The 15,867-nt window shown below is 39.9% G+C and overlaps 1 protein-coding gene across 1 annotated transcript in view; it reads left to right on the top strand.

Annotated features, from left to right (window-relative positions):
* Wdr81 (WD repeat domain 81) overlaps nucleotides 1-15,867 on the top strand; it is a 290,101-nt gene that overhangs the window by 57,280 nt on the left and 216,954 nt on the right. Inside the window, exon 6 of the mRNA XM_090376768.1 lies at nucleotides 9,200-9,418. Coding sequence (XP_090232894.1) covers nucleotides 9,200-9,418 — 219 coding nt within the window. The remainder of the gene's footprint in view (nucleotides 1-9,199; nucleotides 9,419-15,867) is intronic.

Here is a 15,867-nt window from a genome sequence, read left to right on the forward strand (position 1 = left end):
TTAAACAAAAGAATAATGACCTCCTTAACTCTACTAGCAAACTTCCTGTATATCATCGACAATACCCCATGACCTGCTCTGGCAGCCTGTCTGCACTGCTCAGAAAACTTCATATCTGATTGCCCAATTACCTCCCCCCCCCAGGTCTTTTTCATTTTCCACTACCTTGAGTGTAGTATCACACAGTTGGTACATTTCTCTGGGGTTGCTGCTACCCATATGCAGTACTTTACATTTATCAATGTTAAACTTCAGTTGCCACTTCTCAACCCATCTGCCCAACCTTTATAGATCCTGTTGCAGTAGTGTACTGTCATTTACAACCTTACCAACCATATCATCTGCATACTTGGACATTAAGCCTGATATACCTTCATTAATATCATTGATAAATATACAAAACAACAATTGGTTCAACACCGAACTCTGCGGGACTCCACTAATAACATTAGTCCATGAAGAGCAGCATCCATTAGCATTAATTGAGGCATGTGATACAAGAAAGCAAGCTTATACAGCATCAGCCAAAAAAAACCCTTCCCATTTCATCCATCCGGTGACTTCAAACATTTGTCTAGTTCAGCCTTAAATTTATTTAAGCTATCAACTTACACAGCAACAGATGGAAGTCTGTTCCAGCAATCAACTACCCACTGGCTAAAAGCAAACAATCTATTCTACAACTGTCTTTCCTCAGTTTCAATCTATGCTCCCTCAGGTTCTTAATCTGAGCAAGCAAAAGAATCCCATCAGCATTGAGCCTGCTCAAACCATTCAAGACCTTTTACACCTTGATCAGATCACCTCACTTGTGCCTAATCTTCAAATGCTGCAATTTGCAGAACTTAAGCCTTTCTTCATAACAGCATCCCTTTGTTCTCTCACCAATCTTGTTGTCCTTCTCTGTACTCGTTCTAGCAATTCTACATCCTTCCTAAAACAAGGACTTCAGACCTGTATGCAGTACTCAAGGTGCCGACTGGGCTAGCCAGGTGAGTAAAGTGCCTGCCTGGCAACCCAAAGGTCACGGGTTCGAATCCTGCCTCGGGCTTGGATCACAGTAAAATGCAAAAACCTTGGGAGGTTCATTATGGCCACAGAAGCTGATGTGCCAACAGCTAACAAAAAAAAAAAAAGTACTCAAGGTGTGGCCTGACCATTGCCTTATACATGGGGATAATCACCTTCTTATCCCTTCTTGTCAATAATATATAGCAAAATTCCTATATATTATTGACAAGATTCCTTGAGCTGCTCTGGTAACCCGTCTGCACTGCTCAGAGAACTTCATATCTGACTACACAATTGCCCCCCCCCCCCCCCCCCCCATGTCCTTTTCATTCTCCACTTCCCTAAGTGTAGTACCACATAGTTGGTACTTTTCTCTTGGGTTACTGCTACCCCATATGCAGTACTTTGCATTTGTCAATGTTAAACTTCAGTTGCCACTTTTCAGCCCTTTGCAATTTCTTTTCTGCCTAGAAAAGGCAGAAACTTTTCTAGATCCTGTTGCAGTAGCATACTGTCTTTAACTGTCATTAACAACCTTTTGTACCATCTGCAAACTTGGACATTAAGCCTGATACCTCCATTGATATCATTGATAAATACACAAAACAACAATGGGCCTAGCACCGAACTCTGGGGGACTCCACTAAATAAATGGAATAGTTGACATTATTTAACTCTGTGTTTGTGAAACTGTTCACATGCAGACATATTGCCTCATATGTTGTTTTATTTTAGGTGAAGTGATATAATAGCATTCTTTTGTTGGTATGGTCTTGTTTTAGGGAGTGAAAATCATTTTATTTCACAAACAACATACATGATATAAACAAAGGAGAAAATCCCTGACATACATCCAGTTACATGTACCAGTTTAGAAAAGAATGGGTTACCTATACAGGGGGCATTTGAAAAGTTCATGGCTTGATGGACCCTTTGGAGGCACACTTTTGCCTCGATGCTGAATGTGTTGGTTCCGGTTGCAAAGAAAGTTTTTCTATTGAGCCTCAGGGATATATCTACTGCAGCAGTAATGTCTCTGTTTGTGGGAAAATGGATGCCAATGCTGCATCTTGCAGTGATGTGCTGGATTGTTTCTACTAACCTTACTACCTTTTATTTTTATTTATTTTTTTATGCTCATTAACTAGTTGGCACTAGTTACTGAGGACTCAGGGCTGGTGACCTAGGAATGAAAAGTCACCGTCACAGGGTTAAAAAGAGCAAACATTGGCTGACACTCTCCTGGGTCCTCTGAGACTGTCCAGAAAAACAGGAAGAAATTAGGACAGTAGCAGTGCTAATATTAATTGCCAAAAGAAAACTGAAAACTACTTTCTTAATATTACACTCTACCAGTGAGCAGACTATTGGAAAAATGATAACCATTTCTGAGTTAGAAAATACTGGAGAGAATAACTAGGTCTCCTAAGTCCATTGAAGGATTTAGACTAGGAGATATACTTGTTGAAATGTCTTTTCCAAAACATTCTGAGAGACTACTGAAAGTAACTAATTTTAGAAGGCTTTCAGTTAAAGTCACCCCACTTAGAATGCTTAATGTGAAAGGAAGTGATCTCACAGTACTTCTTGAAGTTCCAGAAGAGAAATATTAGAATTGAAAGAATAGAAAGTCATAGGAGTCAAAAGATCATTGGGGAAAAGGAAGGGAACTATCACTCTCCCCTCCCACACACACACACACACTAACCATTATATTAATTTTCAACATTTCACAACTCTCCAGTAGTGTCAAAGCTGGATATTTAATGTGCCATATAAGACACATGCCAAATCTGCTAGTGTTTCAGATCTCACACTTAGTCATTTGCTGAGGGATTGCCAGGTGTGGATCCAAGGATCATGAGTCAGAAGCCAAATGCCCCAGTTGCAAAGGAGATCATCCTGCCTTCTCTAGAGAATGCAGTCTTTGGAAAAAAGAAAATGCACTATAAGAACAGAATGTAGAGCAACATACCAAGAGGCAAAAAAATTAATTTCTACCATGTAAGTTGAAGTAGAATTTACTTACACTCACAGCCCACAGAAGGTAAACTATAGAAATTCAAGTGAACCTCACAATCTTGTCAAGTAAATCCATCCCTTCTCACTTAGAGCAAGCAGTGAATACTCTTATATCCTACTGAATTTTCTGCCTGCAACTAAGCAGAAAAGCAAAGAAAAACATGATAGAGCACAACGATCAACACTCATTCCAAAATTGTAATAAATAAAAAACACCAACAGAAGAATCATCCATTGAACTTTTTTGCAGTTGAAGAAATGGATACAGACAGACTTGTTTTCTGAAGATAGATATATATATAAGAACTCAGCCCTTCAAAAACAACCCAAAGGAAATAACAAAGTGGCTAAGGTAAAGAAAGCCAACACGAGAACCACGGGAAACTTCAGTAAACTTATACCAGACAAACTCGTTTCCCCCTACAGCAGTTTCTCCCTGCATTCTCGGTAAACAGATGGTGCATGTTATTGGTACTGGCAGTAGAAGTCGATAACAATGTATTGATTAGTTTTTTCTCATTATTAAAACCAGATTACACTCATTAACTCCAATAATCTGATTTTAATAATGAGAAAAAAACTAATCAATACATCGTTATCGACTTCTACTGCCACTACCGATTACACGCACCATTTGTTTACTGAGAATGCATGGAGAAACTGCAGTAGCAGGAAACAAGTTTGCTTGGTATAAGTTTACCGAAGTTTCCCCTGGTTCTCGTGTTGGCTTTCTTTACCTTCGCCGTAAAATGAATATGGATATATATAAGAACCCAGCCCTTCAAAAACAACTTAAAGGAAATAACAAAACTAAATAATGGATTCCTTTGTACAGTGAAACTGCAGAGGCTTTTGCAGCAGTTTCGATGATATGCGTGACCAGTATGTCTCTATCCTAAATAGATCTTAAACTGTAATAGTATTAGCCATGTGGAACAGGAAGCCCTAGGCTTTTACTGCATCAACAAAAAAAAAATAATAATAATAATAAAAGCTAATTAATTAAAATAAAATATACTAATAGATTAATAACAAAATAAAATAAACTACCTATTTGACTTTCTCTTCACATTGGTATCTAATGTACTGGGGGTCTGCCTTGCTTATTTTTAGGTTCAGACCATTTGTTGTGTAGATTTTTCTTTTTTTTTTTTTTTGTTGTTATGTTTCGGCTGAAATTTTTGAATTTGATGTTAAAATTTGATTAATAAGTTTAAATTTTATGACTTTCAAATTAAAATTTTGACTAATCAGTTTGCTTTTTTTCTCAGTGGGTAAATTATTTCCAATCTTCAGTTTAGTCTAAAAATGTAATTTCTGTACTTCTGAGACAAAAAACTCAAACTATATTATATTTTGATTAATATAACCTTGGATTTTTTCATATTATACAATCAGAAAAAATTTCACATAGCATGTCTTCAATTGTATAGCAGTATGGGCAATGATGCAATCTTGCTAAAACTATCCATTCTTGATATGTCCTCATTCAATTGGCCAATGAACTGGGAGAAAATATTGGAAAAGTAACATTCAGAAGCTATTGTTTCATTGAAGAAGATAATCCCTCTATCTTCTTCTGGAGAAACCCAAACATCAACCTTCTGCTGATGAAGAGGTGTTTGATGCAGACTGTGGATTTTTGGATGTCCATAATCAGGTATTTTGAGCATTCACATACCCTGACAAATGGAACCATGCCTCATCAGTGAAGCATGAAGATCCAGAATGCCATTGGTATTTTCAGTGATAAACTGTTGAAACCAGTGGCAGTAAAGTACTCGCTTTTGGTGATCTGCTGCATTTAATTCTTAGACGTTTTGTAGGAGAAAAGGTATAACTTCTTCCTCTCTGCGAAATGTGCAGTTTGCAAGACTGATGTTTTGCTGTTATGATAACTTCTACATTGATTTAGCATTACCATTAGTAGAAGTATACGATGCAAGAAAGCAAGCGTATGCAGCATCAGCCAAATAAAATTAAAAAAACGCTCCCATTTCACCCCTCTATTCGTTCCAAATGCCTATCCAGCTCAGCCTTCTTCTTCTTCTTCTTTGGTCCTTAGCTGGTGGCTGGGGGAGGCGGTTGGCCATGCAACCAGTATGCTGCTGTAGGTGCCGCAGGGTTTCGGACTTGCTCTGTGATGTTCTTCCATACCTTACGATCCATGGCATCAGTCCTGGCCTGGTTAAGGTCGAGACGTCGACTCTTCAAGTCATTTTCCACTTGCTTGGCCCACGTTTTCCTAGGCGCGGTCCGTTGGATGCTCCATTGGGTGGGTCGTTGTCTCCAAAGGAGTGTGGATGGTATTCTGTTCGTGCCCATTCTACATACATGGCCAAACCATCTAAGCCTTCGCTTCTGGATTTGGTCGGCAATGGTTGGTTGCTGTTGGCATCTGTCGCGGATGGTATCATTAGTGATGCGGTCGCGAAGAGAGATGCCCAAGATCTGCCGCAGGCATCGCATTTGGAATACCTCAAGTTTGTTCAAATCTAACTTGAGACAAATCCATGTTTCCGATCCGTAAAGAAGAATGGGCAGGATCAAAGTCCGGAAGAGTCGGATTTTAGTCTTTGTGGAAATGTTGGTCCTCTTCCACAGACACCATTTGAGCGAGGCGAACGCAGTGGCCGCCTGTCCAATTCTGCTGTGGATTTCCATGGTGGATGCAACTTTCTTCTCCTGGACCAGCGACCCAAGGTATTTAAAGTCCTGCACTTGCTCGATCTGGATGCCTTCGAGATAGATGGTGGCTTGCGACCCATCTGTTGTCAGGGCCTTTGTCTTACCAGCATTGATCTTTAAACCGTATGGCCGGGCAATGTCGTAGAGGATGTCCGTGGCTTCAGCGTCGTTACCGGCAAGGATAGCACTATCATCGGCAAACATCAGGTCAGTCACATAGTGATCCTTGTCATATTGTATGCCCTGTCTGTTTCTGAATGCTTGCCTCATAACGGCGTCGACCACGATGTTGAAAAGCAACGGGGAGGCTACATCCCCTTGGCAGACTCTAGTTTGGATAGTAAATTCCTCAGATAAATCGTTCTGGATGCGCACCTGGCTGGTTAAACTGTTGTATGCAGTTTGGAGGAGTGTGATGACTTTTCGAGGTACATGTTCGACCTCTAGTAGTTTCCATAAGGCAGGCTGGTGGACACAGTCGAAAGCAGACTTAAAGTCAATGAAAACAATGACGGTTCGCTGTCCACACCGGATCCTCTCCTCCATCAGCTGACGAATGGCAAAGATTTGATCACAGCATCCTCGCCCGGGTCTAAATCCTGCCTGTTCTTCTCGACTGGTTTGCTCGCGATGTTTTTGCAGTCTTGACTGGATGATCTTCATAAAGACCTTTCCGATGATGGAAAGGAGGCTGATGCCATGGTAGTTCTTGCAGTCCCGGTTATCACCTTTCTTGTGGATCGGTACGATAATGGCTTTCCTCCATGTTAGCGGAATTTGTTCAGTGCACCAGACGGTTTTGAATTTATTTAGGCTATTAGCTTCCACGACAAAAGATGGAAGCCTGTTCCACCAATCTACAGAAGTTCAAGTCCAATGTCAACAAATATCTTCTTTCGTCTTCTCAACCTTCAACCCAAGCACGGTACTAAGTACTATAGGTTCTAATACCTCTCGTGTTTGGGATTCACATAAAAAAAAAAAAAAAAATTACCCGCTGGCTAAAGGCAAATTTCCGCACATCTATTCTACAACTACCTTTCCTCAATTTGAAACTGTGCCCCCCCTCAGGTTCTTAGTGTGAGCAAGAGGAAGAATCCCATCAGCATTCAGCTTGCTCAACCATTCAAGGCCTTATACAACCCAATCAGATCACCTCTCAGGTGCCTACTCTCCAGGCGCTGCAATTTGCAGAACTTAAGCCTTTCTTGGTAAGAGCACCCCTTTGTTCCCCTCACCAATCTTTTTGCCCTTCTTTGTACTCGTTCTAGCATCTTTACATTCTTCCTAAAATGAGGCCTCCAGATCTTTACACAGTACTCTAATGTGGCCTGACCATTGCCGTGTATAATGGAATAATCACCTCCCCATCCCTGCTAGCAAAATTCCTATATATCATTGACAAGACTCCATGACTTGCCCTGGCAGCCTGTCTGCACTGCTCAGCGAACTTCATATTTGACTGCACAATTAACCCTAGGTCTTTTTCACTTTCCACTTCCCTGAGTGTACTACCACAGAGTTGGTATGTTTCTTTTCGGTTATCGTTATGCAATACTTTCATTTGTCAATGTTAAACTTCAGTTGCCACTTCTCAGCCCATTTTCCCAACTTATCTAGATCCAGTTGGAGTAGCATACTATCTTTACTGTCGTTAACAACCCAGCCAACCTTTATATCATCTGCAAACTTGGACATTAAACCTGATATACCTTCATCAATATCATTGATAAATATACAAAACAACAATAGGCCCAACACCAAACCCTGGGGAACTCCACTAACAACATTTGTCCATGAAGAGCAGTGTCCATTGATCACCACTCTCTGTTGTCTCCCACTCAATCATCTCTTTATCCATTGTAGCAACTTATCCTTAATGCCATACCTCTCCAATTTGTACAGCAGTCTTCCATGTGCAACAGTATCAAAAGCTTTCCTGAAATCCAAGTATATGATATCAAAATTATTTTTGGCATTCAGTTCCTTTGTGACCACATCATAGTATCCAATCAAATTGGTCAGACAAGACTTCACCTTAGCAAACCCATGCTATATCTGAATTATTGCTACTGTCTTGTGCCTCCTCCATAGCCAGGTGGGAAGGAGCAGCAGTGCGTAGCACACGCTTCTTGATTAGACCAGGGTTCGAGCCCGTCACCACGAAATACGGAGGATGCGGAAAGGTCAGGGAATGACCACCGCATATCCTGGAGCAATATGGCCTTAGTTGCTAATGCTCCTAAAAACCAAAATAACAAAATAACAAACAAGCTACTGTCTTGTCTAGATGATCCTGCAATGCTTCTTTAACCAGTGATTCCATTATTTTCCCCGGAACACAAGTTAAACTAACAGGTCTGTAGTTACTTGTGTCACCTTTTGTGACACAAGTAACTACAGTAACTTCAGATCTCTTGCCATAGCATAATAGAAAGGAAGCAGCTCTTATTTTCACATATAGTGCTATTTCATTCAGTCACACATATTAGTGTATTGTATCTTAATCTTGTTCATTTTGAAGTTTTCATCAGTGCTGCAGAGTCTCAACCCAGCTTATTTGTCATTCACCGTCAGACTGATATCCTGCCACTAAACTCCTAGGAAAGTTATTTCATTAATATTAATTATAATCATTATGAACTTTTTTTTTTTTTTTTTTTATTACCTTGTAGTTTTACCAGTAACTGGTAAAGTGTCTGGCAAAACTGCACAGTGGACACAGACCTCATCCATATTGTAGTTAAGTGGTTATATGACTATCACATGTAATGATTTATCTAAGTTCAATTTTTGTCATAAATCCATAGGAAAAAAAAAGACTTCCTGTCACGACAGTAGGATCCATTTTATAAGATCTTTTTTTGTGACACCAAAGTTTGCCAATCTTGGTTAGAGATGTAGAGCCCCCTTTCCCCAGAAATTATCATCTTGCAAACTAACCACAGAATATGCTCAGTATTGCTTCATGACCCTGGTTACTTTGGCACTAAATTGAAAGCAGTCAAACAGAATTTTTTCCATTGATGTGGGAGCACCAGTGCATAGCACACGCTTCTTGATTAGACCGGGGTTCGAGCCTGTCACCACCAAATACGGAGGATGCGGGAAGGTCAGGGAATGGCTACCGCATATTCCCGGAGCAATATGGCCTTAGTTGCTAATGCTCCTAAAAAAAAACCATTGATGTGGTTATATTTCATCTCTTACATACTTTTTTTTTTTTAAATTCTTGTCAGTTTATTTTTACATGAACTGTTATGCATTATATGAGTTGCAAAATATCATGTCAATAAAAATTGGCACTTCAATGGTCAGTCCTTATTGTTTTACAACTCACATTTTTGTCTCTTAATTTTGAACTGATGAGAGTTTTTATAGCACTAAACCAAAAGATTTTAAAAGTATGTGTAAGAAACATTTATAAATATTTTCTGCTCATAATATCTGTATTTAAATGTTTATACTTTTACATTAGTTAGCAGGACGAGAGATGGGCAACCCTAAATACCATCCAGTTCTTCCATGGATTATGGACTTCAGTGTACCAGAAGGAGGGTGGCGAGAACTTTCAAAATCCAAATACAGGCTTAACAAAGGTGATAAGCAGCTAGACTTGACTTATGAATCTTCCTCCTCAGGTACAGCAACCACTTTAAATAACATGACCTTTACACCTCAGGATACTGCTGTTGAAGTAAGTTGCTAATATGGTAATATTTGTGATTTAGACAATTTAAATTTTAATATCGGTATCTTTTGAACATCTGTTGCCAGAATTCAGGAAAATAAATTTTTAAAATGCAATTTTAATTTATTTTTTACTATTGCATAAGTATAGCTTTTAATATAAAATGAAAATTTTCAAAAGTTTTGATGCGTCAGGAATATTTTGAAGTCATTTTCATAATAAAGGAGATTAAAATAATAAAAATAAGTCTTACTTTACAGGAAAATATATGTTTAACAGTGAATTGTTTAGAGCAGCATTTCTCAAACTTTATTTTAATAATATGGCTCATCTGAATCATGTATCCATGATACTACTGAAAATATATTTCTGTAAACTTGTATTTTAATCATCAATATACACCGATGAGCCAAAACATTATGACCTATTATGATGTTGGTCCTCCACATGCAGCCAAAACAGCTTGTACCCAGCGAAGCAGGGAAGCTACAAGATTTCTAAATGTGTCTTGTGGTACCTGGTACAAACACGTAACCAGCAGATCCTTTAACTCCTATAAGGTACGTGGTTGAGATGCCGCAGATCAGAGTTTGCTGTTCGAACACAAACCACAGATGCTCGATGGGATTGATGTCTGGGGAATTTGGAGGACAGGGAAATACCTGGAAGTCTCCCTCATGTAGTAGTAGTAGTAGTAGTAGTAGTAGTAGTGGCACTTGATGCAAGAAAGCAAGTGTAGGAGCTTATGCAGCATCAGCCAAAAAAAAAAAAAATCACACCATACCCTCCAAATGCCTGTCCAGTTCCTCCTTAAATTTATTTAACCTATCAACTTCCACAACGACAGATGGAAGTTTGTTCCAGCAATTAACCACCCGCTGGCTAAAGGCAAATTTCCGCACATCTATTCTACATCTATCCTTTCTTAATTTGAACTTATGTCCCCGTAGGTTCGTATTCTGAACAAGTGGGAGGATCCCATCAGAATTCAGCGTGCTCAACCCATTCAAGGCCTTATAGACCTCAATCAGATCACCGCGCAGGTGCCTAGTCTCCAGCCACTGCAATTTGCAGAACTTAAGCCTCTCTTGGTAAGAGGATCCCTTCATTCCCCTCACCAATCGTGTTGCTCTTCTCTGTACATGCTCAAGCAAATCTACATCCTTCCTAAAATGAGGCCTCCAGACCTGTACGCAGTACTCAAGGCGTGGCCTGACCATTGCCTTATACAGAGGGACAATCACCTCCTTTTCCCTGCTAGCAAAATTCCTATATATCATTGACAAAACCCCATGACCTGCCCTAGCAGCCTGTCTACATTGCTCAGAAAACTTCATATCTGACTGCACAATTACTCCCAGGTCTTTTTCATTTTCTACCACCTTAAGTGTAGTACCACACAGTTGGTACGTTTCTCTCGGGTTACTTCTACCCATATGCAGTACTTTGCATTTGTCAAGGTTAAACTTCAGTTGCCACTTCTTAGCCCATCTGCCCAAATTATCTAGATCCTGTTGCAGTAGCACACTGCCATTACTGTCATTAACAACCCTGCCAACCTTCGTGTCATCTGCAAACTTCGACATTAAGCCTGATATACCTTCATCAATATCATTGATAAATATACAAAACAACAGTGGACCCAACACCGAACCCTGTGGGACTCCACTAATAACATTAGTCCACGAAGAGCAGCACCCATTGATTACCACCCTCTGTCTTCTCCCACTTAACCATCCTTTTATCCATTGTAGCAACTTACCCTTAATACCATTCTGCTCCAATTTGTACAGTAGTCTTCCATGCGCAACAGTGTCAAAAGCTTTCCTGAAATCCAAGTATATGATATCAAAATTATTTTTTGCATCCAGTTCCTTTGTGACCACATCATAATAACCAATCAAATTTGTCAGACAAGACTTTCCCTTAACAAACCCATGCTGTGTCTGAATTATTGCTGCAGTCTTGTCTAGATGATCCTGCAATGCATCTTTAACCAGTGACTCCATTATTTTACCCGGAACAGAAGTTAAACTAACTGGTCTGTAATTACTCGTGTCACCCTTCGAACCTCCTTTGTGAATTGGGGATACATTTGCACATCTGCAGACCGTGGGAACCTCCCCTGAATCCAAGGATGCTCTCATAATTATGGCTAAGGGTTTGCTTAGTTGCTTTGCCGCCTCCTTTAATATAACTGGATAGATCCCATCCACCCCAGGTGCCTTTCTTATGTTTAACTTCAACAATTTCTCCTCCACTTTGCTCTCAGTTATTACAAAATCATTAAGCACCCTGCTACAATTTGATAACCTTCTTCCATTTTCAAACTGTAATAATTCCTCACGTGTGAATGTAGATGCAAAATACTCATTCAGTTTGTTTGCTATCTGAGCAGGATCATCAACAGTCGAACCATCGATGTCAAGTGGACCAATCATATTCATCCCCTTCCTTTTAGAGTTTATATAAGTAAAGAAATCCTTGCTGTTTTTCTTAGCATCTTTTGCCAAAGATTTCTCGTAATCCGCCTTTGCCTGCCGAACCTCCTTTGTGACCTGATTACAGACTAGTTATATCTGCTACAGGCTTCTGCGTCGCCTGATAATTTATATGCATCCCATGCATTTTTCTTCTCTGTCACGAGTCTCATTAGTTCATTTGATAACCATTTAGGCCTAAACCTTGAACAATATTTCTTCATCGGTATGAAAAGTCTAGTAGCTTCCACGATTAATTCCTTGAATGCTTCCCACTTAGAATTTACTGTTTGTAACATCGTCAGTTGATCCCACTGTACAGAATTTAAAAACTGTCTGAGACCACTGTACTCCCCTTTACGGAAGCAAAAACCCTTTCCTTTACCCCTGACGGTAGTTACCTCTTTGAGTAAATCCCACTTCAGCACACTGTGATCACTGCCACCTAGTGGTTCCTTTATCTGCAAATTCGTAATACACGAATGATCACTGCTGATAACCAGATCAAGAGTATTACTTTCTCTGGTTGCCTCTCGAACATGCTGCTGCAGAAAACAATCATCCAATAAATCCACAAAAGTCTGACTAGTGTGTGAGTGACCAACCCACAAGTTCCAGTCAATATCTGGGAAGTTAAAATCCCCCATTATAAGACATTCTGATTTACTGGCCCACTCTATTTCTCTGTACAATTGTTCATTGTACTCATTCGAGTCATTAGGCCTATGTTCTGCGAACCGGTCTCAAAAACATTCCAGGTAGTGTGGAATGGTGCATTATCCTTCTGAAAGACGGCATCACCAGAGGGGAAGACTGTTGCCACGAAAGGGTGTACCTGGTCAGCAATGATGTTTAGGTAGGTGGTAAACATCAGAGTGCTCAGCACATGGATGACAGGATCCAGAATATTCCAGCAGAACATCACCCAAAGCAAGACACCGGCTTGTTTTCATCCCGCGGTGCATACAGGCATCATCACTTCCCCAGGTAAACGATGTACATGTACCCTGCCGCCCAAATGGTGCAACAGGAAACGTGATTCATTGGACCAGACGACCTTCTTCCAATCATTCAAGGTCCAGTTTCGATGCTTGCGTGCCTGTTGTAGGCGCTGTCGCCAGTGAACCGTGGTTAGCATGTACACTCAGAGTGGCCTACAGCTATGCAGCCCCATTTTCAGCAGGGTTCTATGTACTGGGTGTTGTGACACGTTACTCCCATCACTAGCATACCAATTACTGGCAAGTTGCACCACAGTCGCCCTTCTGTTGCCACATACCATCCTGGAGAGCCTTTGCTCACCTTGAGCATTGATGAGCCGTGGTCATCCAACACCTTGCCGGCAGTTCGTGGATTTTCCCTCCTCAGACTACTTTCGGTAGGTACTAACTACGGCTGACCATGAGCATCCCACCAGCCCTTTCTTTTTGGATATGCTCTGACCCAGTCAGACTTTGTCAAACTTGCTTAAGTCCGCTTCCTTTCCCATCTGAAGAACAAGCGTAACACTGATTAACGGAGCTCAGTATCAGGTATGTTTTATACAGTGTCCTGACTTTCACACGCACCGTAGTTCACCTGCATTTGCTTCGATTTGCATAATGACTTGTTGGTCATAATGTTTTGGCCCATTGGTATATATATATATACACACACACACACACACACACACACACACACACACACACACACACACACACACACACACACACACAGGGTGTCTCAAAAATACACAGCATAACTTCAGGAATGAGTTCCTCATATGTTCCTCATATAAAAATATTTTATATCAACATAGTTCCAGAAATGCTTGGTTTCCGAGTTTTGAAGGTCTGTCTATGACACTTAACTGTTCACATCACATTATGGTAATTGTTCAAAATGTCCACCTTCTGCCTGAATATAGGACTCACATCGACGTCTCATGGACTTGTGAAGAAGATGCCAAATTGTTGACAAGGCCTGTACCTGTTGCAGATGGTAAGGATACAATTGATGTTCTCGCAGCACTCTCCGAATAGGTGAACGTTGAACAGCCAGTTGCATTGCTATTCTGCGTGTGCTGATTCCAGGAGTGGCATGCACAACATCCAAAATTTCCTCCTCTATTTCAGGTGTCATAGATCTTATTCATCCTCTGTCGGCAGCACGAGGTGTAAAGGTCCCATGTTCACAAAGGCGGTGATGGATACCTTCAAACATTTTCCTGTCTGGACATCTTCGTTCTGGGAACCTTCATGGTACAAACGAAGAGCCTCCAGAGTATTGCCATCCGCCAAACCGTACATAAAGTGCATATCCTCTTGCTCCTGATTTGAGTACATGGTCAGAATGGAAAACCACCAGATTCTGTCAGTAACTTGTGATGAAGGAAATCACCTGTGGGAGATAAGACATTCCGGTTAATAACTCGGGAACCAAGCATTTCCAGAACTATGTTGATATAAAATATTTTTATTGTCTACGTATGAGGAACTCATTCCTGAAGTTATGCTGTGTATTTTTGAGACACCCTGTATATATATAATTATACACATATTTGAAATAGTTGGAAACTGAATCTTTCGTAATAAAATAAAAAGGTAAAGCAAAAAGCATATTCCTCTACATGATGCTTGAAATATAAAAATAAATTAGAATAAGAATTAAAAAATAAATAAAAATAATGCCAGCAGGATGGCAAGACAGAAGAGTGAAAATAGTCAAAATTAAACATAATGATCAAACCAACAGGGAGGGAAGAGAGGGATAACAAGAGGAAAAATATTGCAGCAGAAACTCTTAGATAATTTAGAACATCTAAATATAAAGATAATATTAAAATTTCGAATGCCAGTTAAATAGAAATTTAATGGCACTCCCTCTGACGGGCACCAGGTCCAAATTTATATAAAATAATCACCAACAGAGATGTAAACCACTGTAATAAAATAAACCAAAAATAGACTGACCATTACGCCCCATCTCAACAGAGGACCACAAGGCCAATAATGGTCAGGGAATCGCTGCAAAAGCGAGTTAATTGAAAGAGCAGTTCGCCACCCTATCCCCAGATCGTACCGCCAATGCAGAGGGCTTGAATAGCAGTGGTCCTGATGCAGCGAAAATTAAAAATAGTACAGATATGAGCACTCCAATGCAAAGCCATACCACTGACTAAAAGTAATCTTAACCAGATTATATAGACGAATAATGAACTATGGATGGCAGCACAGATGCAGCATTAGCGAATCCACCCACTACTGTCATGTGATATAATTATATATATATTTGAATAATGTTTGAAATAGTTGGAAACTGAATCTTTCGTAATAAAATTAAAATAAAAAGGTAAAGCAAACATCAGAGGCAGCAAAAAGCATATTCCTCTACATGATGCTTGAAATATAAAAATAAATTAGAATAAGAATTAAAAAATAAATAAAAATAATGCCAGCAGCCTGGCAAGACAGAACAGCGAAAATAGTCAAAATTAAACATAATGATCAAACCAACAGGGAGGGAAGAGAGGGGTAACAAGAGTAAAAATATTGCAGCAGAAACTCTAAGATTTGGAACATCTAAATGTAAAGATGATAATAAAATTTCAAATGCCAATTAAATGCATCAGGACCACCACTATTCAAGTCCTCTGCATTGGCAATTCGATTTGGGGATCAGGTGGCGGACTGATCTTTCGATTGACTCGCCTTTGCAGCGATTTGTCTAGTGATCGAAATGCAGCGATTCCCTGACCATTATCGGCCTTGTGGTCCTCTGTTGAGATGGGGCGTAATGGTCAGTCTATTTGGTTTATTTTTGTTTTATTTTATTGCAGTGGTTTACATCTCTGTTCGTGATATTTCACATAAATTTGGACCTGGTGCCCGTCAGAGGGGGTGCCGTTAAATTTCTATTTAATTGGCATTCGAAATTTTATTATTATCTTTACATTTAGATGTTCTAAATTATCTTAGAATTTCTGCTGCCATATTT

Source organism: Mastigoproctus giganteus, chromosome 6, assembly GCF_048544385.1.
Source record: "Mastigoproctus giganteus isolate SK-2022 chromosome 6, ASM4854438v1, whole genome shotgun sequence".
Classification (NCBI taxonomy): Eukaryota; Metazoa; Arthropoda; class Arachnida; order Uropygi; family Thelyphonidae; genus Mastigoproctus; species Mastigoproctus giganteus.